Below are 27,446 nucleotides of genomic sequence, written 5' to 3'. Positions count from 1 at the left end.
CAGCAGTGTTTCCCAACCTTTTTTTCCCCCCAGGGCCCACTTTGACCAGGGCTCACTTGACCAAGGACCACTTTGACCAGGGCCCAATTTGACTAGGCACAACTTATCCAGGGACCACTTTGACCAGGCACCATTTGACCGGGGACAACTCTCCAACATTTGTACCAAAAGGGTTACGAATCAGTTTTTGGTCAACTTTAGATTTGGTTTGGTTATTTGGGGTGCTGATTCCAAAAATTGCATTGGATAGACCACGTCAGCTCTAGTTTCTGAAACAGAACATATGCCATCCAGTAGTCGCCATCTGCTTGCCCACAAAAAAACATCTTTAATAATCTAGAGCTGATGTGGTCTATTCAATGCAATGGTCAGCTCTGTGGAAAGGAGCAGAAATAAAATAAATAAAATAAAATAAATAAAGAGGAAGGAGGTTCATGGATCGGATTTTTGTTCTCATGGCCCACAAGTTGAGAACCACTGATATATAGGAATAAAGGTGTTCAGGAATTGTTCAAATACATATTTTGTGACTATAGACCATTTAAAGATGGAACAATGCTATTGAACCTTCACCTACCTTTCCTGTCCTACTCAGATACATATTGTTTTTCTCTTTTGGGAATTGAAGGTTATAGAATTGATTTTTTTTAGCACAGAGGACAGGTACTTTCTAGCTTCTTTTTTGTGGCATAGATGAACTGATTGTATTAAAATGCTAAAATTTGGAATAGGGAGCAAATAATGTTATGACCCTTTTTCATTCAATTGAAATAACTTCAAGGATACAGTAAGGGCATTTCCTTAGGCATATTGAGTCTTTTTTGCCTCCTAAAACTGTCACCTTTAGTCACAATTTCATAATTATCAGTGGGAAGAAAGCTTAGAGCAGATTGTATGATATGGTAGTCCAATAGACCAAAGTGGGGTTATTTTTTCTTAAGATATCTTTGCATTATATCCTGCATGTAAACTGACAGTTAATAATATCAATAATTAATTCTTACTTTGCAGAGCTTCTATAACAGATGCATGACACTTGATTGTTTATAACATAAAACTTATGTTGAAGTACCAACCCTGCTGAAAATGAATTAGCTTAGGTGTATTGCTATTTTGGTGGTTTGTGGCCTTTTAGGCATAAATAACCTGTCGTGAGAGATTTGGGGAGTTATGTCCCACTGATATGTGGAGGAAAAGAAGTTACCCACTTCTTCATTGTATTAATTGGCAGTTAGCATTTTTCTCAACAACAATTTTCCCTCACTGTTTAACTCGGCAAATTTCAAACACTGCCCCTAATTAGTGAAAAACATACAAACACTAGAATCTGCCCTTATTTATATAGTAGACTCTGTTAACTGGCCCCATGGTGAATGGTAGTTGCTGGAAATTCTATTTTCTTAATATACCACTATTTTTCCAAGTATAGGTACTATTGTGGGTGGGGGTCTGAAACGTAGATCTTGGAATCATTTAGGCATTTGGATTTTGGCAACTGATCACTTTGGTGTGATCTAAGCCTACAAATATTGCTTTCCCTCAAAGTCTATTACTTTCTCAAACGCCATTGATCTATTTCACTTGTTTTCAATGTCTAATCCTCCAGAAATTTGGAACTTCAGCTTCCTTACTATTGGTAATACTATCCAGGACATCTACAAGTTGAAATCCTGAACATAAGAGCAACGTTTGATACCACTGATCTAGTTTATTTGCATCAGCATCACCTTTCTAGAACTAGTTATAATGCTTGCTGACATTCAATTACAATATTTATCGTAAACAGTTCTGGTAAGTCCAACAAGCTACCATTAAAGGCTGCCTATTAAAGGCTGCCTATTTATTTATGAGAGTCCTCTCCAGCCTGAACCCCATCCATCTAATTACATGAAAATTACCTCTCAAAAGGTTAAAGGGAAGGGTTTTTGAATGCTCCCTCAACACAGCTTTGAAGCATTGCTCTATTTCAGGCATGGGCAAGCTTTTTTGGCTTGGGGCCACATTGTGGGCCGGGCGAGGAGGGAGGGGGGGTTGGACACATGCTGGGTGAGGGTGAACTGGGAGGGAGAAGGCCAGGAAAGGGTAGCGCAGGACCTGGGTTATCCTCAGGTTGTTCTCCCGGCATAAGAATAGGGCTGGTCACCCCATCCTTATGCTGGGAGAAAGGCAAGACACTCAACTGCCCCAATCCTCCCTTCCAATCCTCGGGCTGTCCTCTTGGCATTATGCTAGGAGGAAGGCAAGACAGGCAGTGGCTGAGAATGCTCCAGAGGGCTCTCAGCAACCGTGTGCCTTCCTCCTTCATCTTTTTGGCATAAGGACACGGAGGGCCACCCTGTCCTTATGCCAAGAGGACAAGGAAAATGATCAGGCTTGAAGTAAGCACCCACGGGTCTTAGTTTGTCCATATCTGCTATTTGATAAGCACAGGAAATAATGCATTATGTTTGTTACAAAATGGCATTGGTTATGGTTACTGGCACTCTTACCTTAAGATGTGTTGTAAATATATAACTATAGCTTCCTTTTTACTTAACACTTCTGAAAACCTATCTTGACTTGGCACTCAATAGTAATTTGAAGTCATGGGGTTGTTCAAGTGGCGCATTATGTATTTGTGGACTCATTGTGATTGATATCATGTTCTTCAGGGAATGACACAATGATCAGGCATTTTTAAAATTGCTAACTTTGTATGGCGTCTTTTCTGGCTGCATGTCTTTTTGTACTTTTACTGGCTTCCTTTAATGTTCTATGTTTTTCAAGAAAGAACTAGCAAATTCATGTCTGTATATTCTTTGCTGAAGAATATCCTAAGAAAATCAGGCAACTTTGAAAGGCCATGCATAATTATTGTTTTGGACTTGCTTCTCAATAAATAAGCATAGTGGGTGCTACTAGTATTATTCTCATTTATGAAGTTCTTTACAGAAACATTGCAAGTTTTTCACCAATCGTATAATTTTGGTTAGACACCTAAATTGCACACTAGTCAATCTGGCCTTTAAAAATTATTCAATAAATATGTTAACTAATTTTTAGAAATGTGTGGTTGTAGCCAGTGTGATACTCAGCAGTAACTTTCTGTTTCTAATAATAGTAAAATGGCACAGTTGCATCATGAAGGCACAGTTTAGAGGCCACGTATCTTCCAATTACTAAGCAGTACTGTGTTGGCTTTTGGGGATTTACTTTTTTTTGTTTTTGCATAAACATGCCTAGGTTTAAAGATGCAAGGAATACTCAGAAGTCATTTTTATGTCAAGATCTAATAGAAAAGTTCTATAAGGTGATGTTCCAATGGTATTTGGCCCTGAAAGACTGGCCAAAATGTACAAAAACACACAAAATAAATGCTGGGAGTGTGATAAAGAATTAGGGACCTTTTTCTGAATGTAGTAAACTTGTACAAAAGCAAAACAGTTTTAAACCAAATAACTAAAACAATTGCAAACAAAATTCAAAGTCCCAATCCAATTAGACCTAGAATTATTTTAATTAGAACTACAAAATGAACAAATAAAATGAATGAATGCTAAAATACTACAGTGCAATATAATGGAAGCTAGAAAGTTATCTGCACAAATTTGGAAAAAGACAGCTATATCAACAACAGAAGAATGGATGATACAGGTCTTCAAATTGACAGAAATGGACAAACCTGCAAGGATTTAAGAGAAAAAGGTCAAAGCAACTTCTGAAAAGATTGGAACCATTGTTCAATTTTCTATATAAAAAAAAGAAAAAGGCATATAATTATGTATGGAGAGTTTTGAATAATTTTGAAGTAGGAAGAAATCTTAACTTGATTTTATGTAGATACAACAGATGGCTAGAGGGTTGTAGTTAGAGATGTAACCTTGTAAGATGCACATTATGTATATCTACAGAAGATATGTCTCCTGCCCAAGTGATTTTTCCTGTTTCTCAGAAATATAAATTACAGTCTCTGGTGTTTCAATGGTCTTCTATCCATGTACTAACCAGCACTAACCACACTTGCTGGCAGTCCTACTGAAAAATAAATGCATCTCAAAGTTTTATTTTCTTTCACTTATAATGTTATTTATAACTTTCAATAATATATTAGCAGACATATGAACAACAGAGATTATACACACACACACATACACATCAGTAATAGGAGCAACCCCAGAGATCATCCAGTCCAACCCCCTTCTGCGATGCAGGAAAAACACAAAAGTAGTCCTTGAGTAGTGGAAGGGAAATAGGGTTTTGGGAGCAAGGAAGGTGAGGGGGAAAGGGTCTGGGCTGCGAGGTGAGGAAAAAAAGGCTTTTGATGGCGAGGAGGCCAAGGAAAAAAGGCTTTTGGTGGTGTGGGAGGTAGGGGGAGAAGCAGGAAAGAGGAGGGAAAGCTTGGAGGGGGAGAGGTAGGAGGAGGAGGGAACCGTGGAGCCCTAAGGGCTCCGTGGAGCATACTTTGAGAACCACTGCCCTAGACTATGAATATCTTCCTTCAGGGTAAGATGGGATGAATATCACTAACCTAGGAGAGTGAGCTACCTATCAGGACTTCAGTGTTTCCTGGATTGAGCTTATTTATTGGCCATCATTATTGGCCAGCATTGGGTTTCAAGAGAAATGTTGTAATGGCCATAACTAATACAAATCTTAAGTAGTACACAGTTTAATATTGTTCTGGATTTTGTAGGCATGGGGAGAGACATCAAGTTCCAATCCAGCCACTAGAAAACTTTCAGGCATCTCTTAGGTTTCTGATTGCAAGTGATAATGTCAGTCCAATTCTACAGTTGAAGCTTTACAGATATAGGTTAAGCTTTTCTTTTTTAAAATGGAAGCTGGGTTTCTAGGCTGATTTGCTGTGGCAATACAAAATCATAGCATACATGTACAAAAATGCTGATAATTTATAAGTGTAGCAACTTGAAGTAAACACATCTTTTTCCAGCTGTTGATAATATAGGTGACTACTGACTAGTGCTTATCGTAAAGAATAAAATGATGAAAAAGTAGTTCTACTTCAAAGTCTGTAGTCTTAATTTTAAAAGATAAAGCCTTGTAGTACCTGATTCTTTTTTATTCTGTAAGATTTGAAACTAATGTTATATTTTATTTGGCATAAGCAAAAACAGGAAAGCATTTGATATCTGAAAACTCCCATTTCCCAGTCTTGTTTTTTAAAACCCTAAAGACATTTTCTAGTACTTTCTGAAACTTTACCTTTCCAAGGCAGGTGCATCAGCATCCTAATCTTTTACATTCAGACACTGAAAAATGCTCAATAGTTTCCCACACTGGCTGGGGGATGGGACTGGATATTGAGGTTATTTCCTAATGTCTCTGGCTATGTTTCTGGGTGGTTTTACTGCAACAATAGAATGCTAATTTTGTTATTATTTCTAGAAAGCCGAGATGAAAATGGCAAGACCCAGAGAGCTGACAGTCTTATTGTAAAGAAAATAAAGAAAAAGAAGAAAAAGAAACACAGAGAAGACACAAGGGGGAGGCATCTGAAAATGTACAACAAGGAAGTACAGACGGTGTGTGCTGGTCTTACCCGTATCAACAAAGAGATTTTGACTCCAGGGGAGAATGATAACTTAGAAGAGAATAAGGAATCTTTTAGGTACCTAAAAGATGAACAGCTGTGTCAGTTGAATTTGGGTGTGCAGGAATATAGGATACCCCAGGGGGTGCAGTCTCCATTTACTACCCATCAGGAACATTCTGTTCGCAACAGCTTCTTGAAAACAGGCACTAAATTTAGTAATTTTATTCATGAAGAGCATCAGTCAAATGGAGGAGCTCTGGTACTTCATGCGTATATGGACGAACTCTCATTTTTGTCTCCAGTGGAGATTGAGAGATTTGCTGAAGAGTTTCTTGCTTTGACATTTAGTGAGAATGAAAAAAATGCAGCATACTATGCTCTTGCTATAGTTCATGGGGCAGCTGCCTACCTGCCAGACTTCTTGGATTACTTTGCTTTTAATTTTCCTAACACTCCGGTGAAAATGGAAATCCTTGGCAAGAAGGATATTGAAACAACCACCATTTCAAATTTTCACACTCAGGTAAGAGAAGCTGTTCTAAAGATGAAATAGAACATAAAATGTGGCCATTTAACTAGCTTCAGAGTCCTGCATTAATGAGGAAAATACTCTGAGGAATTTTCATTATGAAATCTGTGTCAAAGTTTGTGTCAACTGCAGCTTCCACTTGCCTTGTTGCTGAGCATAAAAATAACCATCCTGCTTAATTTTCTTTCATACAGCATACATTTAGCTACCCCACATCATATAGCAGTACTTTTTAATGGACCAACACTGGTTCATGAGTCACCAGTGGCTGGTTCCTGGAGAGTTTCCAGGGAAGAAAGGAAAAAAATCATAGGCTGTGTGCTGAAATATGGTACCAGTCCCAGCCACATTGCTAAAACATATTGCTGTTTCTCTTACTGCCTAGGTGTCTGATTTCTCCATGCCATTCCCTGTCCCTCCCCATCCCACCAACTGACTGCTACTATTCTGTCATTTTTCATAGGGATTTACAAGCCTCATAATGATTTTACATTCTTGCTTAGTCTCCTGAGACTTGCAGTCCATATTAAAATAGCATATGGCAGCAAATATAATCTGCAAATAATCAAATTTGCAAAAATGAAACCCGCAAAAGTGAGGGGCCAATACTACTTTGTTGGATCCTGGCCATTACAATACATTTATTCAGTAATATGGATCCAAGGTATCTCTTTCCTTTTCCTACCAACTATAATTTTGGTAATGCAAGCATTTTGCCTTTCATACTAGTCTACAAGAATATTTTCTTAGTGAAATACTGCTTTTGCCATATGCTGTGCTCAACTGCTCTTGTCAGCATGAAAAAAAATATGTTTGGCAGGTTTTTTTCTGTTTTTGTTCATAATGAAAACAGATGCTCAGAATTACGTTATGTGCTTGCCTCTGACATTTGGGTTTTTGAAGTGTGTATTGATTAAGTCTTATTTTTAACACAAGTAATCCTCTGATTCTGGGCAATGCAATGGGCATTTGTGTCCAGTTTTACCTTTCAGATAGAAAAAACAAGAAGTGATATTCAGTTTTGCTTCCAGATTCTTTAATGGTATATTTTTGAGGAGAGTGTGCATTTCCCTTTTAATTTCCCTTTTAGTTTCCAGAATGAGGGATGTACTGTTTTCAGGTGTTTTTTCATCGAGAAAGCATGAAAAATGTGTTAAGCTGTAAAAAGTATCTAGGAGAGCACACTTTACCAATTTCTGTTCCAAATTATTCATTTTCAGATTTTGATCACTTGTTAATAGCACAAAAATTATATTTAACTGACTGTTCAAAGCACTATTCTGTGCATAGTTTCAAGTTTCAAACTAATGAAACTAATTAGATTTTTATTGCAACTAGTTACTACGTTGGTAGGGTTTGATATATGGTCTTTAACTACATGGTATGCCCAAATCCATTTTCCATTCTGAATATGACTTTGCTTGACTAGTACGTAGCCCATGAATTCCACATGCTATTGAAAAGCTCATTCCTGTAACCTTGACTAAATTAGAGCTACTGAGTTTACTTGTATTAGGGAAAAGAAAAGCAGCTTGCTTGGCAACTGTTTCTTATTTGTACATGGGATTGTCTGTACATTGATGTTATCCCTTTAGCAGTGCATTTTATTGGTCTGGAAAGGAAAGTGATTTTAGGTTTTTATTGCTCTCTGCACTGAATAATTATTTGTGTGATTTTATTCATTGGTAGTAATGTATTGGGTATTCTGAAATTCAGCCTCTTCTCTTATATCCCATGAACCTGGATATTGGCTGGATGCCTAGAATTAAGAATTTGTTACCACAACACATTGTTAGGCATAGCCTGTTGCCAAATGTAAAAGGATTGAGCTATTTATATAGACAGAAAGAAATAAGAAACATTTTTCTTCTCATACAAATAGTTTGTACAACTGTGTAAAAGGGCTTCATTTTAAATTCTAGATCATATGATTTCATATTAGATACTTTTATGATCTCCTGTATGCAGATCCAATGCTTGAAGTTCTTTTTGTTTATTTCATCTGTACACAGCTCTTCAGCCACAAAGGCTCTTATAGTGGTTTACAGATTGTTAATCTGACAGGTTCCTGTCCTCAGACTTAATAAATAAGATATGATACATAAGGAAAAGGGAATGTCAGTGTGGAAGGACATTAAGTCTATTCGATTCTCCTGATTCTTCTGTTCTCTCAGAGGCAGTGGCAGTTGGGGTGGATGAAGGCTCTTTCATCTGACTCTGAGCCCAGATGGAGTTGTGCTTGCTTTTTCATCTCTCTGTTTGAGGCCAGGGCAGTGGAAGTTGGGATGGGTGGAGGGACTTTTCTAGGCTTCTCGGCTTAGGTGTAATAGAACTATACCTGGCTGTTTTTCTCACCCTCCAAATTCAGGGCAGCAGCTGTTGGGATGGAAATTCTTGGGCAGGGATCGTCTGATTTCCTTCTTCACATTAAAAGTTGTGAACATGAAATAGCAAATTACATTTGGTCTGGAGAATGGGTCATCTTGTGTGACAATAAAGAACCAAAGACTGTTTTTCAAGATTCTTTCTGCATACTGGAACAGGTACTCTGAAAATACACCTATTCTGGAGGATTCAGGTAGCTGCCTATTGAAGTAGAATCAAAACAAACCCCAGCATGAACTGGATTGTTCCTTTTTCCTAGCTTTTTGCTGAGAGAAATCACAGTCCAAATATTCAGATGTCCTTTGAATTATTCCGGGAAACAAACTGGTAGCCAGTGGAGTAGACATAATAAGAGAGTAGTATGATCCCTCTGCCTTATTATTATTATATTTATTTATACCTTGCTTTATCCCCCCCCCCCCCCGAAGAGGACTTAAAGTGGCTTAACATAATAATTATTTTATTTATGTCCCGCTTTTCTCCCTGTTTTAAAAACAGTACAAACAACAAACACATATAACAATAAAACCATCTATAAGAATGACATAAACATTCTAAAATCATGTAACAATTACTATTAATTACTAACATAAAAGCATCATAACAATTTAAAACATACAAATATACAAACATTAAAACAGGATTAAATATAGACAGTATTCCCAGTTAAAATCCTACATCAGTTGACACTCTGGCTGCATCTCTTTGTTAATAGTTGACATTTCTTCAAAAGCAGCCCCATATAGAGCACACATTACAGTAATCCAAATGGGTTGTAACTCAGGCATGTACCACCATGGCCAGATCCAGTGTCTGAATGAACAAGTGCAATTGGCAAACAAGTTTTAAATGTGTAGAACCACTCCTGGCCACTACAAAAACCTGGACCTCTATCCTCAAAGTTGACTCCAGGAGTCTATCTAAAGTGTGAACTTGCATCTTCAGGAATAGTGTAACCAAAATTAATACAAGGAATCCCTATTTCCTGTTCTGCTTTTTTGACTGATAAGGAGTCCATTTTATCAGGATTAAGTTTTATTTTGATTGTTGTGTGTTTTCCGGGCTGTATGGCCATGTTCCAGAAGCATTCTCTCCGGATTTTTTGCCCATATCTATGACAGGCATCCTCATAGGTTGTGAGGTATATTGGAAAACACTAAGCAAGCATTAATGGCTAATTCATGGCTCCTTTCTGTTGAAATTGTCAACATGCTTGTGGACTACACAGAGAAGCCATTGAAATCCACAAGCATGTGGACAGTTTCAACAGAAAGGAGGAAACCATGAAAATGAACAAAATCTGGCTACCAGTATTAAAACTCTAAAATCAGAACAGTAAATAAGGAACAACACTCTGAAAACAGAGGAATTCCAGACATGACTCAATCAAAGGCAGCTAACACCTCTGAACAAAAGATTCCCCCAGTCAGGAAGAAGCCAGGACATGAATCTGGCAAGGCCATTCCCACTGGCCTCCAACAGACAGGAGTTCATTCTCCCACCCTGGACCATCCACAGATATATAAACCTTCCTTGCTTAATTTTTTCCAATATACTTCACAACCTCTGAGGATGCCTGCCATAGATGTGGGCAAAACATCAGGAAAGAATGCTTCTGGAACATGGCCATACAGCCCAGAAAACACACAACAATCCTTTGATTCCAGCCATGTAAGCATTCAACAACACAAGTTTAATTTTGTTTGCCTTTATCCAGTTCATTAGTGATGATAGACACTGGTTTGAAACTGACAGCTTCCTATGTTTTAGGTGCCACTGTGATATTTGAAAGTTGATTGGGCTCTACTTCTCTGTAATACAATATGCATTTGGAAAGATGACCTTTGGATTTTTAAAATGTTTATTTATTTGTTTTCTAAGATTGAGTTGGATGGATATTTAATGCTTGAATTTTAGCTGACGGAAAAACAGCTATTCCCTGACACTTTGGGATTTTTGTGTTATGAATCCAGGAAAGCTACTTACAGTAACTGTTTTTTAAAATTCTTATGCAAGCAAAACAGGATTAGATTATCTGTGGATTTGTTTCTATTGCAGGAGATTACAGGAAGTTATTTATTTATAGGCTTTTGTATCTAGTTGTGGATTTGGATAATCAAACCTCTTTCCTTCTCCCATGATATATTTTAATTTTGGCACATCATATTTGACAATATATCTCCAGCTGTTAGGTGAAACAGGGCAACTTGTACTTCTTGGTTTTTACAAATGTGTTTCTAGTTCAGGGTATTCTGCTGTTTTTTTCCAGGTTTTTTTCCAGGGTGGCAAGTGTTATGGTTTGGGTCCTTGCATCGTCTGCTAATTTTTGTGTGACTTGGGAAGAGTTTATATTGTTTGATTCTCTAAGACCTTTAATAAATATCCAGTTTTTCCTGCATATTCTGGTTATATTTCTTAGTGCATGATAGCCATGGCTTTTCCTATAGAAAAGTAAGATTTATATGATGCTACTATTGTATTATACTTTGTATGTATTTTGTCATATTCTTTTGATTTCTGGATTTGTGTATTTGGGATAAAGGTATAATTTGTCGTCCCCCCCCCCCCCCAAAAAAAAAGCAAAGAGATAAAATATTTCTTGAGCATATTTACAGTTATCCAGGAAAAACCAACTTCTCCTTTAGCAATCGACTATAGAATTGACGAGATATGGAGAATGTGTTTCTTTGTTTGGAGAGTATGTTTCTCCTCTATACATACATAGCCAATCCCAGAATTTGTCAATATTTCACAGTGACATAACAAAGAACATTAAATGGTTTAGTGCTGTGATATAAAAATATTTTGTATTTGTTATTTGTACAGGTCAGTCGAACATATTGCTGTGGAACCTACAGAGCAGGTCCAATGAGGCAGATCAGTCTTGTTGGAGCAGTGGATGAAGAAGTTGGAGACTATTTCCCAGAATTTCTTGATATGTTGGAAGAATCTCCATTTCTTAGGGTAAGAACTAACTTTTGCTTATTTTAATTTATTCATTTTATCTGAAACATTTATAGGGAACCTGTTTAATTTTTAACTGACATTAGCACTGTGGATGAGCATTTGTAACCTTACTATGTGACAGAATAATTAAATAAGAGTGAAAAGCCCTGAGCGAGAATACTTTTACCACATAACTGAATGATTTATCATGTTCAGATATTAGAAGTGTAGTTCTATTAACAAAATATGTGTTGAGATTTCTTTTTGATAAAGATTCCCTGCAAGAGATCAGTAGTTTGTTTTATTTGATTTAGGTTTTCTTTTGTGGTTTACAGATGACTTTGCCTTGGGGTACTCTTTCTAGTCTCAGATTACAGTGCAGATCGCAAAGTGATGATGGGCCCATAATGTGGGTAAGACCAGGTGAACAGATGATTCCAACAGCTGATATGCCAAAGTCACCATTCAAACGGCGAAGGTAATGCAATCTTTTTGAAGGAAAGTTTTGGGAAGGAAGCTTAAAGCCCTTATTCTGTATCTATAATGTTTGATTCCGTTCATTATCTTCAAAATGGTCCCCCAGGGTAATTCTTTGGTATGCCTCTGCCAGATGGTTATTATGGAGTCACACTGGAGGACAGAAATGCTAGAAAGATGCTCCCTCAAGGCATTTTCTAGATCCTTCAATGTGAATTCATGGTATGCTTCTGTCAAAGGTCATTCCTCTGAATAGGGTTTACTATTACCTGAGGTTTCACATTTCCACCCTCAGTCTAAGAATGTATTTCCCGCGGACATGTGGGTCATACTATATTACACTTGAGAATTTTTTACAGAATAGAACATTAAAAAATCATAAGGCAATGCTAAATGGTGAACCTTTAAATGGTAAGAAGTGACATAGTTTACTGTTTAAGATTTGGGTTTTATGTATGTGAGAAGTTAAAACTTGCCTTATGTGTTATCTTTATGTAATTGAAAAATAAGTCGGTTTCCATAGCACTTGATGTTAACAAAATATTATTGGCAATGTATAATATGATCCAAATTAAAGAACAGTCGCATGGATTTCAGTGATTTATCAGTGAAATTTGTGGCTTGCAACCATTTTTTCTCTTTCAGACTAGATTACACTAAGTGAAAATACAGTTGATTTCTACAATATCAAAACAATGTCTTATACATAAATTCAAAAGATTCTGTGGAAGTGTCTTTCATTTTGAATGTCAATATTTGTAATTTCTCTCTCACACTCATCATTCTAAAAGCTTTTTCCCTGTTTTCATCTCTTTTTATAGATCAATGAATGAAATAAAAAACCTCCAGTATCTACCTCGGACCAGTGAACCCCGCGAAGTTCTCTTTGAAGATAGAACAAGAGCACATGCTGATCACGTTGGGCAAGGATTTGACTGGCAGAGTACCGCAGCTGTTGGTGTGCTTAAAGCTGTTCAGTTTGGTGAATGGTAAGTGTGCTGGTATAGCAAATTATAATATATGTATATTCTTCACTGTAGCCAGAAATCTCATGGCAGCATACAAGAAGATCAAAGAATTTAGAATGGTATGACTAATTTAAATTCACTAAACGTATTAAGCAATCTGATAGGTAAAAATAAAATGTTTAAAGCCAATTAAAACAATTTAACACAATTTAAACAGAGGTGGGCCAAGTGTGTCTCATGGTCTGCATGCAGGCACTTGGTCTGTTTTTGTGGCCTTTGCAATTTCCTGGGGTCATAATTTTTTCAAACTTCTTTATCAAAAATGTGTTGGCCCAAAGTCTGTGTCACTTCTAGTTGTTAAAAAAAAGGCCTGACTGGGCCTAAAATGGCTCAGAGATTTTTTAAAACCTGGTGAAAATACTCACTTTGCCTCCCAAGGGAATTTGGGGACAATTTTAAAATGTCTTGGGTGTTCCTCTAAGTTGTTTTGGGAGGGCATTATGATCCATAAAACCCAATAATTGCCTATGTCTTATTTAAATCATGCACACAAACAGATTTTGATTAAATCAGCTGATGACAAAGGCACTAGCAAAAAGTCATGTGTTTATTTTGCACTGGTTTCACCAGAATTGCCTTCATTGGGTCTCTCCAGAGATTACATTTGATAACCAAGTGCTCTAGTAGACAAGGGTCTCACCCATGTTCTCACTCAGTGTGTTAATTTGATGTTGTAGACTTGTATTGGGGAATGTTCTCTTCTAGTTTTAGGGAAACTATTTTTTATGGTTAAAAATAAAGATTGGTGAGGTTGATACAAAGGCAGAGCCTGTCTTCTGGAATATACTGCAGTTTTCCATTTTTTAGTTGGAAGGGGTCAAAATCATGTGCGGCTGTATGTGGCTGACCTATGCATTAGATGAAATCCCAGCTTTCCAGAGTAGATTTTGAAGGTATGTGGAATATGTTGTTGAAACTCTCCTCTCCCTCAGTTTTCTTGGCAGCAGTTCTCAGTTGAATGATTCTACTGCATTCATTTCACAGTTGTGCTTCCTGTGTCAGGATTGTTCATTATCTAGAAACATATGGCCTTGGGATAGGTTTGTGCATGGTTTACAACGGATGGGAAACATGTGGCCCTTCAGTTATTAGACTGCCACTCATAGTAGTCTTAACCATTGGCTATGCTGCAAGTCCAACAACATTTGGAAATCCATCTGTGGTTTCGGGAATATAGATGAAAACAAAGAGGGCATGAGTTAATAAGGTGGAAAAAAAGGAGTTGTTATTATTGTTATTGTGTTTATGGCCTTCTTTATCTCTCTTGAAGGAGACTCAAAGTGACTTACATTAAAAGTATGACCACATAATTTAAAACACAGTAGTATGCAAACATTAAAACAGAATTAAACCTAACAGTATTAACAATTCACAGTTAAAACCCATTTAAACATATTCAAAGCTAAAAGCTACAGCATCCCCTGATTTGATTTTAAAAACCTTCTTCTTTAAAAGCCTGTCTTAATAAGAAGGTTGTAGCCTGCTGCCAGAAGGACAGCAGGGAGAGGGGCATTCTGGCTTCCCTGGGCAGAGAGTTCCAGAGTTGTGGGGCAGCCACTGAGAAGGTCCTCTTTCTTGTCCCCACCAACCGTGCTTTAGGTGGGACTGAGAGAAGGGTCTCTCCTGAAGATCTCAGGGCCCAGGCAGGTTTGCATAAGGGGATGCAGTCAGCAAATAGCCTGGACCTGAACCACATAGGGGTTTAAAGGTCATCACTAGTACTTTGAATTGTGCCCGGAAACAGACTGGCAGCCAGTGGAGCTGCTGCAATAGGGTTGTCCGCTCTCTGTAGCCAGCCCCAATTAGCAACCTGACTGCAGCTCTTTGGACCAGTTGAAGTTTCCAAGCACTCTTCAGAGGCAGCCCCATGTAGAGCATGTTATAGTAACTGAGGCATGTACCACCGTGGCCAGATCTGGCTTCTCAAGGAACAGGAGCAGTTGGAGCACATTTTAATTGTGCAATGACTTTCCTGGCCAACACCGATACCTGGGCTCCAGGTTCAGTGCCAAGTCCAGGAGGACCCTTAAACTGCGGACCTGTGTCTTCAGGGGTGTGTGTGTCCCCATCCATCACATGCTGGCTCTCTAGTCCTTGATCTGCCTTCCAACTGACTAGGAGTACCTCTGTCTTGTCTGGATTAAGTTTCAATTTGTTTGCCCTCATCCAGTCCATTTCTGATAACAGACACTGGTTTAGGGTCAGGACAGCTTCCTTGGCTTTGGGGGGGAAGGAATAGTAGAGTTGGATGTCATCCGCATTTAGATGGCAATGTACTCCAAAACTCCGGATGAGTTCTCCCAGCAGGTTCATCCTGTGAACAATGAAGAAATTTTAATATAATTATGGTCTGAGACATTAATATGAAAGGCAGGGCACATAGTTTCTTCTGCTGTGCCTCGGGTTACATGCTATAAAATGCTATATATTTATAGCAGTAATTGAACATAGCTCTGTTTATACTGTTTTCACAGATATAATTACACATTCTGAAATAGTTTAAAAATCTTTCTCTAGGAGTGACCAGCCTCGTATAACCAAAGATGTAGTTTGTTTTCATGCTGAGGATTTTACTGATGTAGTTCAAAGACTTCAGTTGGATCTACATGAACCTCCAGTCTCACAGGTACTCTGCTGAAACTTAAATTTATTTGCAAATGGTTTTAGAATATGAAGTTGTTAGTTGCTGCTATTTTTATTGTTGTTCTTTGGCTATGTGATGAACATGCATTTTATTTTGCTAAATGTTTATCAAAATCTGCCATGTTATATAAATGAAATTGGAATGCCTTGCCAATTGGAACCATCCATTCATGCATCACAGGTATTGCGGCAGTATGCAAAGCAGTATTTATTGCTTTTTGTCAGCAACACTTTGTTTGAAACCTTTCTTAGAGATACCTGTCAAGGACAGAACGCCACAAGATTCAAAGTAACAGAGTTTATTAGATTACAGAACTCAAAAATGCCCGTAAAACACAAGGGCCAGGCAGTTTTTGCCTTTAGGAGCAAAAAGGGGCAAAAGTAAATGTTCAAAAGATAAACCGGATTAAACCGGAGTTTAATCCGGGTAAAAACAAACTGCTTGCTTCAGCCTGGGTATAAACGAAACGAAAGCCAAGGAACAAAAGATACAAAGAATGCAACTAATTGGCAGCAGATTCCTCTCTGCTGCCAACACTGTGCTTAGAGTAACTTGCGTCGCTCCCCCACACACACAGCAGACAGGATCTCCAACACGAGTAAATCAGCCAAGGATTGTAGCAGTTGAGTAGACCAGTTCCGTTCCGTAGATCAAAGCCAGAAGCAGACGTTTGTAGTTTTTCCAAGTCCAAGAAGGGGGGAAGACAAGCCGTGGTCAGTTCAGTCCGAGTTCTCAAAGCAGGAGATGGCGTCCGTCAAGAAGACGACGGAAGGTCAAGCTAATAAGAGTAAGCACAGGTTTGCACAAACAAATGCCCACACAATCCCTCCCGCCGTCTGACCCTGGATTCCAATCAACTTACGTCACAGCACAGGAAAGCACACAAGTCTTCAGGGAAGCGTCCCACACACACACGGATCCCAAGCGTTTGCCCAGATTACCTTGCCCAACGCAATTTGCAATTGCTCTCAAGCCCCATTTTATGCCAGTTACAAATCTTCATCACTGTCAGCTGTCCTCCTTAACCCGGGCGTTTCCTCATCACTTTCCTCGTCAGAGCTGGAACACCTCTGACTACGCCCAACAGCATCTCCAGCTGTGGATCCCGTCCCATCCCTCCAGCTAAACCATGGGTCTAATCCTGAAGGTCCCCATTCATCTTCTGTCCCATCATGGCCAGTGGCACCCACTTCCTCCCTTACCCGAGTCCAATCCATCTCATCCTCCTCTGAGCTAACCAGCCCCTCCTCCATTCTCTCCGTAAACCCTTCGAAAGACTCCTCGTCAGATGGTGCTGCAAATATGTCTCGCAGTCTTTTTCTCTCTCGCTCCTCGAGAGTATCTGACTCTCGAGGAGTCTTACGCCCACGTCTGTCAGTAACAGAGCCATGAGGCTCAATCATAACACTATCCCCTCTCACAAAGGCCTCCTCCCCCGATGGCGGAGAAGTGGCAGTGATACCCTCCGCTATAGCACCACGACGACTAGAGGTATCAAGTTTCAACAGCGAACGATGAAAGACTGGATGGACCTTTAAACTAGACGGTAAACGCAAACGAAACGCAACAGAAGAAATCTTTTTAACGATAGGAAAGGGACCCAAATACCGAGGCGCAAACTTTCCCCCAGCCTGTTTAATATGTTTGGAAGATAACCACACCAAATCCCCTTCTTCCAACTCCTCCCCTGCCTGCCTGTGGCGGTCAGCCTGAGTCTTCTGCGTTGCCTTAGCTTCCAACAGTAAGCGACGGGCAACATCATGCAATGCAGCCATTTCCGAAGAGCGGTACACAGGGTCCGAAGAGACCACATTGGTCGACGGCGCCACACCTCCCCGTGGGTGAAAACCATAAGTTAGCTCAAATGGCGTATGCTGACTAGACGTGTGCACCGCATTGTTGTAAGCAAATTCCGCCACCGGTAACCACTTTACCCAAGCCGTGGGTTGATCTAAACAAAAACAACGCAGATACTGCTCTAAGAGCCCATTAACCCGTTCCGACTGTCCATCCGTTTGCGGATGGAAAGCTGAAGACACGTTTAACTTAGTCCCCAAACACTCATGGAAGTGTTTCCAAAAGCGTGACACAAATTGCGGAGCCCTATCTGAAATAATCACCTCGGGTGCTCCGTGCAAACGATAGATGTGCTTTGTAAATAGTAAGGCCAACGTAGGGGCCGCCGGAATGGTTGAACAAGGAATAAAATGAGCCAGTTTACTAAATAAATCCACCACCACCCAAATACAAGTATAACCCCCAGACTTAGGCAAATCTGAAATAAAATCCATGGAAATGATTTGCCATGGCCTCTCCGGAACAGGTAAAGACGATAACAACCCTCTAGGGCGCCCAACAGGCGTCTTACTCTGCTGACAAACGGCGCAGCTGTCACAAAAGCGCAGAATGTCTTGCCGCATCTTTGGCCACCAGTAGCTCCTGGTGATAAGCTGTACGGTCTTGAACCTGCCAAAGTGCCCAGCCATGGGTTCGTCATGGTGGGCTCTAATCACCTCCAACCTGAGGGTCCCTACTGGTACGTAAACCTGCCCCCTACGCACCAATACCCCGTCTTGATCCTGGAGATGCGGCAGTATGGTACGGTTACCTGCAGAGAGCAGCATCAGTTGCTCCTGAGTCCACACATCATCCTTCTGAGCCTCAAGGATCTGGTCATGTAACCCAAGCTCATTATCTACAACACACAGAGAGGCAGTAGGCAAGATGGTCTGACATACTACCTGCTCATTGGTCTTAAATTCCGGCTTGCGGGATAAAGCATCGGCCCGCAAGTTTGCCTTCCCCTCCACGAACTGCACCTTGAAGTTAAACCTGGAGAAAAACAAAGCCCAGCGGATTTGACGCTGGTTTAACTTCTTTGCTGTTTGCAAGTGCTCTAAGTTCTTGTGATCAGATCTGACCACGATCTGGTGCCGTGCCCCTTCAAGCCAGTGCCGCCACACCTCAAACGCCACCTTAATCGCCAACAACTCCTTCTCCCATATGGTATAGTTCTGCTCGAAGGGTGTTAGTTGCCGCGAGTAAAATCCACAGGGACGCAAGGTCCCTGAGGAATCCTTCTGAGACAATACAGCCCCCAACGCGTAGCTAGAAGCGTCCGCTTCTACCACGAACGGTCTGTCAACATCAGGATGGGTTAGTATGTTGTCCGATTGAAAACTAGACTTTAGTTGTAGAAACGCCTCGTGAGCTTCCCGCCCCCACACAAATGGCTGTTTCTTGCGCAGAAGCTGCGTCAAAGGTACCGTGAGCTTTGCAAAATTCGGAATAAACTCCCGGTAGTAATTAGCGAAACCCAAGAACCTTTGTACATCCTTCTTAGTCTTCAGCTCCTGCCATGAGTTGACGGCGTCAACCTTATGTGGGTCCATTTTAAGTTCCCTACCTGACACTACATGACCTAGGAACTCCACTTCAGGCACATGAAAGACGCACTTGGAAGCCTTGGCGAAAAGCCCATTAGCCCGCAGTCGGTGCAGAACCTGCTTGACATGTTGACGATGTTCTTTCTCGTCCTTAGAAAAAATCAAGATATCATCCAAATAAATCACTAAAAATTGGTCAATTAGGTCCCTGAACACATCGTTCATGAACCTCTGGAATACCGCAGGAGCATTACAAAGCCCAAAAGGCATGACTCGGAACTCGTGGCATCCGAAACACGTGTTAAATGCCGTCTTCCATTCATCCCCTTCCCGTATACGGATTAAGTTATAAGCCCCCCGCAGGTCAAGCTTGGTAAAGACCTTAGCCCCTTGCACCCTTGATAACAGTTCCGAGATTAAAGGCAGCGGGTACCTATCCCGAATGGTGTATTTGTTTAGGATCCGATAATCGCAGACCAACCTAAGTTCCCCAGTCTTTTTGGCTACAAAGAATACCGGTGCCGCAGTTGGAGAACTAGATGGGCGAATAAACCCCTTGGCTAAATTTTCATCTAGAAACTCCCGCAAAGCTTGCCTTTCCGGTACAGTCAAGGCATACAGCCTCCCTGCTGGCAGTTTCGCACCTTCTGCCAACTTGATGGCGCAATCATATGGCCTGTGCGGTGGTAATTTGTCCGCTTCTCTTTTACAAAATACATCAGAGAACTCCCCATACTCAGCAGGCACTCCCTCCATATCAGAATGAGTAACATTTAGAGTGCAACAATCCTGCCTCTTTAAGATCACTTTACGTGTTGCCCAATCTACATGTGGGTTTACTACAGCTAGCCAATCCATCCCCAGGATCACATCATATCTAGGCAAGCTCGTAATATCCCACACAAACGTTCCCGTTACTCCCTGCACCTCCCACGTTACTGCTGAGGTTTCATGGTTAACCACCCCAGTCTCCAGCAGTCTCCCATCTGCTCCTTCCACCCACACGTCGCATGCCTTGCGCACTCTAGGAATGCCATGCTTCTTAGCAAACTCAATATCTACATAGGAGACCGTAGCCCCTGAGTCCAGCAGTGCCAAAGTAGAAACAAGTTCCCTTCCCCCAACAGATAATGTAATGGGTACGAAAACATGCTTCCTCCCCTCAGTTGACTGCTTGAGGAGCCCTAGTGCGTTGGACTCACGTCGCACTAGGGCTGGCCTTTTCCCGAAAGCTGGGAAGGTTTCACATTACAATTTTTGGCAAAATGCCCAGCATTCCCACAGTACAAACACAAGCCCAGCTGCCTCCTACGGCTCTTTTCCTCTGTAGACAGCTTTTTAAAGACCCCAAGCTCCATGGGCTCTTCCCCCATCACCACAGGTGCCCTGGTTACATGCATGGGTGGCGCACACATTGCTTTTGAGTGTTTACGAGCCTCGAACCTTGCGTCTAAACGCAGCACCTTAGCTACTAAGGCGTCCCAGCTTTCAGCCGGCTCCAAGCGTGCTAATTCATCCTGGAGCATATCACTTAACCCGGCAGTAAATAAAAGCATGAATGCATTTTCCCCCCAATCCAGCTGGTGGCGATACAGGTTAAACTTATTTAAGTAATCCAAAACAGTCCCCTTTCCCTGTTTCAACCGATACAGAGCCCACCCAGCGTTCTCCGTGCGGAGAGGATCCCCAAAAGTATCAGTTAACAACTTTTTGAAATTATTCAAATTGTCCTTGACTGGGTCATTTCCCAAAATTAAATTAGTGGCCCATTGTCCTGCGGGACCGGTCAACAAACTCAAAATAAAGGCCACCTTGCTAGTGTCTGTAGGAAAAGCATGAGCACTGAGCTGAGAAAAATAAAGCTCCACTTGTGCCAAAAAGGTTGGCAACTTGCACCTGGTTCCGTCAAAGCGTTCAGGAGTCAAAACATGTCCTTTCACAGCCTGAGCTGTTTGGATAACGGTAAAAGCCGTTTGCAATTGGTCTACTTTGGCCCTTAACTCATCCATCGTCTTCCTGACGGGTTTATTGCTGCAATAAACTTTTTATGGGCGTTGGGCAATCTGTCAAGGACAGAACGCCACAAGATTCAAAGTAACAGAGTTTATTAGATTACAGAACTCAAAAATGCCCGTAAAACACAAGGGCCAGGCAGTTTTTGCCTTTAGGAGCAAAAAGGGGCAAAAGTAAATGTTCAAAAGATAAACCGGATTAAACCGGAGTTTAATCCGGGTAAAAACAAACTGCTTGCTTCAGCCTGGGTATAAACGAAACGAAAGCCAAGGAACAAAAGATACAAAGAATGCAACTAATTGGCAGCAGATTCCTCTCTGCTGCCAACACTGTGCTTAGAGTAACTTGCGTCGCTCCCCCACACACACAGCAGACAGGATCTCCAACACGAGTAAATCAGCCAAGGATTGTAGCAGTTGAGTAGACCAGTTCCGTTCCGTAGATCAAAGCCAGAAGCAGACGTTTGTAGTTTTTCCAAGTCCAAGAAGGGGGGAAGACAAGCCGTGGTCAGTTCAGTCCGAGTTCTCAAAGCAGGAGATGGCGTCCGTCAAGAAGACGACGGAAGGTCAAGCTAATAAGAGTAAGCACAGGTTTGCACAAACAAATGCCCACACAATCCCTCCCGCCGTCTGACCCTGGATTCCAATCAACTTACGTCACAGCACAGGAAAGCACACAAGTCTTCAGGGAAGCGTCCCACACACACACGGATCCCAAGCGTTTGCCCAGATTACCTTGCCCAACGCAATTTGCAATTGCTCTCAAGCCCCATTTTATGCCAGTTACAAATCTTCATCACTGTCAGCTGTCCTCCTTAACCCGGGCGTTTCCTCATCACTTTCCTCGTCAGAGCTGGAACACCTCTGACTACGCCCAACAGCATCTCCAGCTGTGGATCCCGTCCCATCCCTCCAGCTAAACCATGGGTCTAATCCTGAAGGTCCCCATTCATCTTCTGTCCCATCATGGCCAGTGGCACCCACTTCCTCCCTTACCCGAGTCCAATCCATCTCATCCTCCTCTGAGCTAACCAGCCCCTCCTCCATTCTCTCCGTAAACCCTTCGAAAGACTCCTCGTCAGATGGTGCTGCAAATATGTCTCGCAGTCTTTTTCTCTCTCGCTCCTCGAGAGTATCTGACTCTCGAGGAGTCTTACGCCCACGTCTGTCAGTAACAGAGCCATGAGGCTCAATCATAACACTATCCCCTCTCACAAAGGCCTCCTCCCCCGATGGCGGAGAAGTGGCAGTGATACCCTCCGCTATAGCACCACGACGACTAGAGGTATCAAGTTTCAACAGCGAACGATGAAAGACTGGATGGACCTTTAAACTAGACGGTAAACGCAAACGAAACGCAACAGAAGAAATCTTTTTAACGATAGGAAAGGGACCCAAATACCGAGGCGCAAACTTTCCCCCAGCCTGTTTAATATGTTTGGAAGATAACCACACCAAATCCCCTTCTTCCAACTCCTCCCCTGCCTGCCTGTGGCGGTCAGCCTGAGTCTTCTGCGTTGCCTTAGCTTCCAACAGTAAGCGACGGGCAACATCATGCAATGCAGCCATTTCCGAAGAGCGGTACACAGGGTCCGAAGAGACCACATTGGTCGACGGCGCCACACCTCCCCGTGGGTGAAAACCATAAGTTAGCTCAAATGGCGTATGCTGACTAGACGTGTGCACCGCATTGTTGTAAGCAAATTCCGCCACCGGTAACCACTTTACCCAAGCCGTGGGTTGATCTAAACAAAAACAACGCAGATACTGCTCTAAGAGCCCATTAACCCGTTCCGACTGTCCATCCGTTTGCGGATGGAAAGCTGAAGACACGTTTAACTTAGTCCCCAAACACTCATGGAAGTGTTTCCAAAAGCGTGACACAAATTGCGGAGCCCTATCTGAAATAATCACCTCGGGTGCTCCGTGCAAACGATAGATGTGCTTTGTAAATAGTAAGGCCAACGTAGGGGCCGCCGGAATGGTTGAACAAGGAATAAAATGAGCCAGTTTACTAAATAAATCCACCACCACCCAAATACAAGTATAACCCCCAGACTTAGGCAAATCTGAAATAAAATCCATGGAAATGATTTGCCATGGCCTCTCCGGAACAGGTAAAGACGATAACAACCCTCTAGGGCGCCCAACAGGCGTCTTACTCTGCTGACAAACGGCGCAGCTGTCACAAAAGCGCAGAATGTCTTGCCGCATCTTTGGCCACCAGTAGCTCCTGGTGATAAGCTGTACGGTCTTGAACCTGCCAAAGTGCCCAGCCATGGGTTCGTCATGGTGGGCTCTAATCACCTCCAACCTGAGGGTCCCTACTGGTACGTAAACCTGCCCCCTACGCACCAATACCCCGTCTTGATCCTGGAGATGCGGCAGTATGGTACGGTTACCTGCAGAGAGCAGCATCAGTTGCTCCTGAGTCCACACATCATCCTTCTGAGCCTCAAGGATCTGGTCATGTAACCCAAGCTCATTATCTACAACACACAGAGAGGCAGTAGGCAAGATGGTCTGACATACTACCTGCTCATTGGTCTTAAATTCCGGCTTGCGGGATAAAGCATCGGCCCGCAAGTTTGCCTTCCCCTCCACGAACTGCACCTTGAAGTTAAACCTGGAGAAAAACAAAGCCCAGCGGATTTGACGCTGGTTTAACTTCTTTGCTGTTTGCAAGTGCTCTAAGTTCTTGTGATCAGATCTGACCACGATCTGGTGCCGTGCCCCTTCAAGCCAGTGCCGCCACACCTCAAACGCCACCTTAATCGCCAACAACTCCTTCTCCCATATGGTATAGTTCTGCTCGAAGGGTGTTAGTTGCCGCGAGTAAAATCCACAGGGACGCAAGGTCCCTGAGGAATCCTTCTGAGACAATACAGCCCCCAACGCGTAGCTAGAAGCGTCCGCTTCTACCACGAACGGTCTGTCAACATCAGGATGGGTTAGTATGTTGTCCGATTGAAAACTAGACTTTAGTTGTAGAAACGCCTCGTGAGCTTCCCGCCCCCACACAAATGGCTGTTTCTTGCGCAGAAGCTGCGTCAAAGGTACCGTGAGCTTTGCAAAATTCGGAATAAACTCCCGGTAGTAATTAGCGAAACCCAAGAACCTTTGTACATCCTTCTTAGTCTTCAGCTCCTGCCATGAGTTGACGGCGTCAACCTTATGTGGGTCCATTTTAAGTTCCCTACCTGACACTACATGACCTAGGAACTCCACTTCAGGCACATGAAAGACGCACTTGGAAGCCTTGGCGAAAAGCCCATTAGCCCGCAGTCGGTGCAGAACCTGCTTGACATGTTGACGATGTTCTTTCTCGTCCTTAGAAAAAATCAAGATATCATCCAAATAAATCACTAAAAATTGGTCAATTAGGTCCCTGAACACATCGTTCATGAACCTCTGGAATACCGCAGGAGCATTACAAAGCCCAAAAGGCATGACTCGGAACTCGTGGCATCCGAAACACGTGTTAAATGCCGTCTTCCATTCATCCCCTTCCCGTATACGGATTAAGTTATAAGCCCCCCGCAGGTCAAGCTTGGTAAAGACCTTAGCCCCTTGCACCCTTGATAACAGTTCCGAGATTAAAGGCAGCGGGTACCTATCCCGAATGGTGTATTTGTTTAGGATCCGATAATCGCAGACCAACCTAAGTTCCCCAGTCTTTTTGGCTACAAAGAATACCGGTGCCGCAGTTGGAGAACTAGATGGGCGAATAAACCCCTTGGCTAAATTTTCATCTAGAAACTCCCGCAAAGCTTGCCTTTCCGGTACAGTCAAGGCATACAGCCTCCCTGCTGGCAGTTTCGCACCTTCTGCCAACTTGATGGCGCAATCATATGGCCTGTGCGGTGGTAATTTGTCCGCTTCTCTTTTACAAAATACATCAGAGAACTCCCCATACTCAGCAGGCACTCCCTCCATATCAGAATGAGTAACATTTAGAGTGCAACAATCCTGCCTCTTTAAGATCACTTTACGTGTTGCCCAATCTACATGTGGGTTTACTACAGCTAGCCAATCCATCCCCAGGATCACATCATATCTAGGCAAGCTCGTAATATCCCACACAAACGTTCCCGTTACTCCCTGCACCTCCCACGTTACTGCTGAGGTTTCATGGTTAACCACCCCAGTCTCCAGCAGTCTCCCATCTGCTCCTTCCACCCACACGTCGCATGCCTTGCGCACTCTAGGAATGCCATGCTTCTTAGCAAACTCAATATCTACATAGGAGACCGTAGCCCCTGAGTCCAGCAGTGCCAAAGTAGAAACAAGTTCCCTTCCCCCAACAGATAATGTAATGGGTACGAAAACATGCTTCCTCCCCTCAGTTGACTGCTTGAGGAGCCCTAGTGCGTTGGACTCACGTCGCACTAGGGCTGGCCTTTTCCCGAAAGCTGGGAAGGTTTCACATTACAATTTTTGGCAAAATGCCCAGCATTCCCACAGTACAAACACAAGCCCAGCTGCCTCCTACGGCTCTTTTCCTCTGTAGACAGCTTTTTAAAGACCCCAAGCTCCATGGGCTCTTCCCCCATCACCACAGGTGCCCTGGTTACATGCATGGGTGGCGCACACATTGCTTTTGAGTGTTTACGAGCCTCGAACCTTGCGTCTAAACGCAGCACCTTAGCTACTAAGGCGTCCCAGCTTTCAGCCGGCTCCAAGCGTGCTAATTCATCCTGGAGCATATCACTTAACCCGGCAGTAAATAAAAGCATGAATGCATTTTCCCCCCAATCCAGCTGGTGGCGATACAGGTTAAACTTATTTAAGTAATCCAAAACAGTCCCCTTTCCCTGTTTCAACCGATACAGAGCCCACCCAGCGTTCTCCGTGCGGAGAGGATCCCCAAAAGTATCAGTTAACAACTTTTTGAAATTATTCAAATTGTCCTTGACTGGGTCATTTCCCAAAATTAAATTAGTGGCCCATTGTCCTGCGGGACCGGTCAACAAACTCAAAATAAAGGCCACCTTGCTAGTGTCTGTAGGAAAAGCATGAGCACTGAGCTGAGAAAAATAAAGCTCCACTTGTGCCAAAAAGGTTGGCAACTTGCACCTGGTTCCGTCAAAGCGTTCAGGAGTCAAAACATGTCCTTTCACAGCCTGAGCTGTTTGGATAACGGTAAAAGCCGTTTGCAATTGGTCTACTTTGGCCCTTAACTCATCCATCGTCTTCCTGACGGGTTTATTGCTGCAATAAACTTTTTATGGGCGTTGGGCAATCTGTCAAGGACAGAACGCCACAAGATTCAAAGTAACAGAGTTTATTAGATTACAGAACTCAAAAATGCCCGTAAAACACAAGGGCCAGGCAGTTTTTGCCTTTAGGAGCAAAAAGGGGCAAAAGTAAATGTTCAAAAGATAAACCGGATTAAACCGGAGTTTAATCCGGGTAAAAACAAACTGCTTGCTTCAGCCTGGGTATAAACGAAACGAAAGCCAAGGAACAAAAGATACAAAGAATGCAACTAATTGGCAGCAGATTCCTCTCTGCTGCCAACACTGTGCTTAGAGTAACTTGCGTCGCTCCCCCACACACACAGCAGACAGGATCTCCAACACGAGTAAATCAGCCAAGGATTGTAGCAGTTGAGTAGACCAGTTCCGTTCCGTAGATCAAAGCCAGAAGCAGACGTTTGTAGTTTTTCCAAGTCCAAGAAGGGGGGAAGACAAGCCGTGGTCAGTTCAGTCCGAGTTCTCAAAGCAGGAGATGGCGTCCGTCAAGAAGACGACGGAAGGTCAAGCTAATAAGAGTAAGCACAGGTTTGCACAAACAAATGCCCACACAATCCCTCCCGCCGTCTGACCCTGGATTCCAATCAACTTACGTCACAGCACAGGAAAGCACACAAGTCTTCAGGGAAGCGTCCCACACACACACGGATCCCAAGCGTTTGCCCAGATTACCTTGCCCAACGCAATTTGCAATTGCTCTCAAGCCCCATTTTATGCCAGTTACAAATCTTCATCACTGTCAGCTGTCCTCCTTAACCCGGGCGTTTCCTCATCACTTTCCTCGTCAGAGCTGGAACACCTCTGACTACGCCCAACAGCATCTCCAGCTGTGGATCCCGTCCCATCCCTCCAGCTAAACCATGGGTCTAATCCTGAAGGTCCCCATTCATCTTCTGTCCCATCATGGCCAGTGGCACCCACTTCCTCCCTTACCCGAGTCCAATCCATCTCATCCTCCTCTGAGCTAACCAGCCCCTCCTCCATTCTCTCCGTAAACCCTTCGAAAGACTCCTCGTCAGATGGTGCTGCAAATATGTCTCGCAGTCTTTTTCTCTCTCGCTCCTCGAGAGTATCTGACTCTCGAGGAGTCTTACGCCCACGTCTGTCAGTAACAGAGCCATGAGGCTCAATCATAACAATACCTTTCTTAGAAATAACTTTGTTTAGGAAATGTACTATATCCTTTATTATACTTTTGTATCCACAGTCATATAATTCAAACAATAAAAATATTTGTACCCTATTAAAAGT

The 27,446-nt window shown here is 42.4% G+C and overlaps 1 protein-coding gene and 1 long non-coding RNA gene across 2 annotated transcripts in view; one reads left to right on the top strand and one right to left on the bottom strand.

Moving 5' to 3' along the window:
- Nucleotides 1-27,446, top strand: part of rsbn1 (round spermatid basic protein 1) — a 48,330-nt gene that overhangs the window by 14,119 nt on the left and 6,765 nt on the right. The window contains exons 2-6 of the mRNA XM_003220582.4: nt 5,386-6,056; nt 11,274-11,411; nt 11,729-11,871; nt 12,692-12,859; nt 15,416-15,524. Of these exons, the coding sequence (XP_003220630.1) occupies nt 5,386-6,056; nt 11,274-11,411; nt 11,729-11,871; nt 12,692-12,859; nt 15,416-15,524 (1,229 nt within the window). The remainder of the gene's footprint in view (nt 1-5,385; nt 6,057-11,273; nt 11,412-11,728; nt 11,872-12,691; nt 12,860-15,415; nt 15,525-27,446) is intronic.
- Nucleotides 13,427-27,446, bottom strand: part of LOC134298674 (uncharacterized) — a 34,116-nt gene continuing 20,096 nt past the window's right edge. The window contains exon 2 of the long non-coding RNA XR_010005784.1: nt 13,427-15,212. This is a non-coding gene — a long non-coding RNA (uncharacterized LOC134298674). The remainder of the gene's footprint in view (nt 15,213-27,446) is intronic.

Source organism: Anolis carolinensis, chromosome 4, assembly GCF_035594765.1.
Source record: "Anolis carolinensis isolate JA03-04 chromosome 4, rAnoCar3.1.pri, whole genome shotgun sequence".
NCBI lineage: Eukaryota > Metazoa > Chordata > Lepidosauria > Squamata > Dactyloidae > Anolis > Anolis carolinensis.
This window is presented reverse-complemented; position numbering and strand designations above follow the sequence as displayed.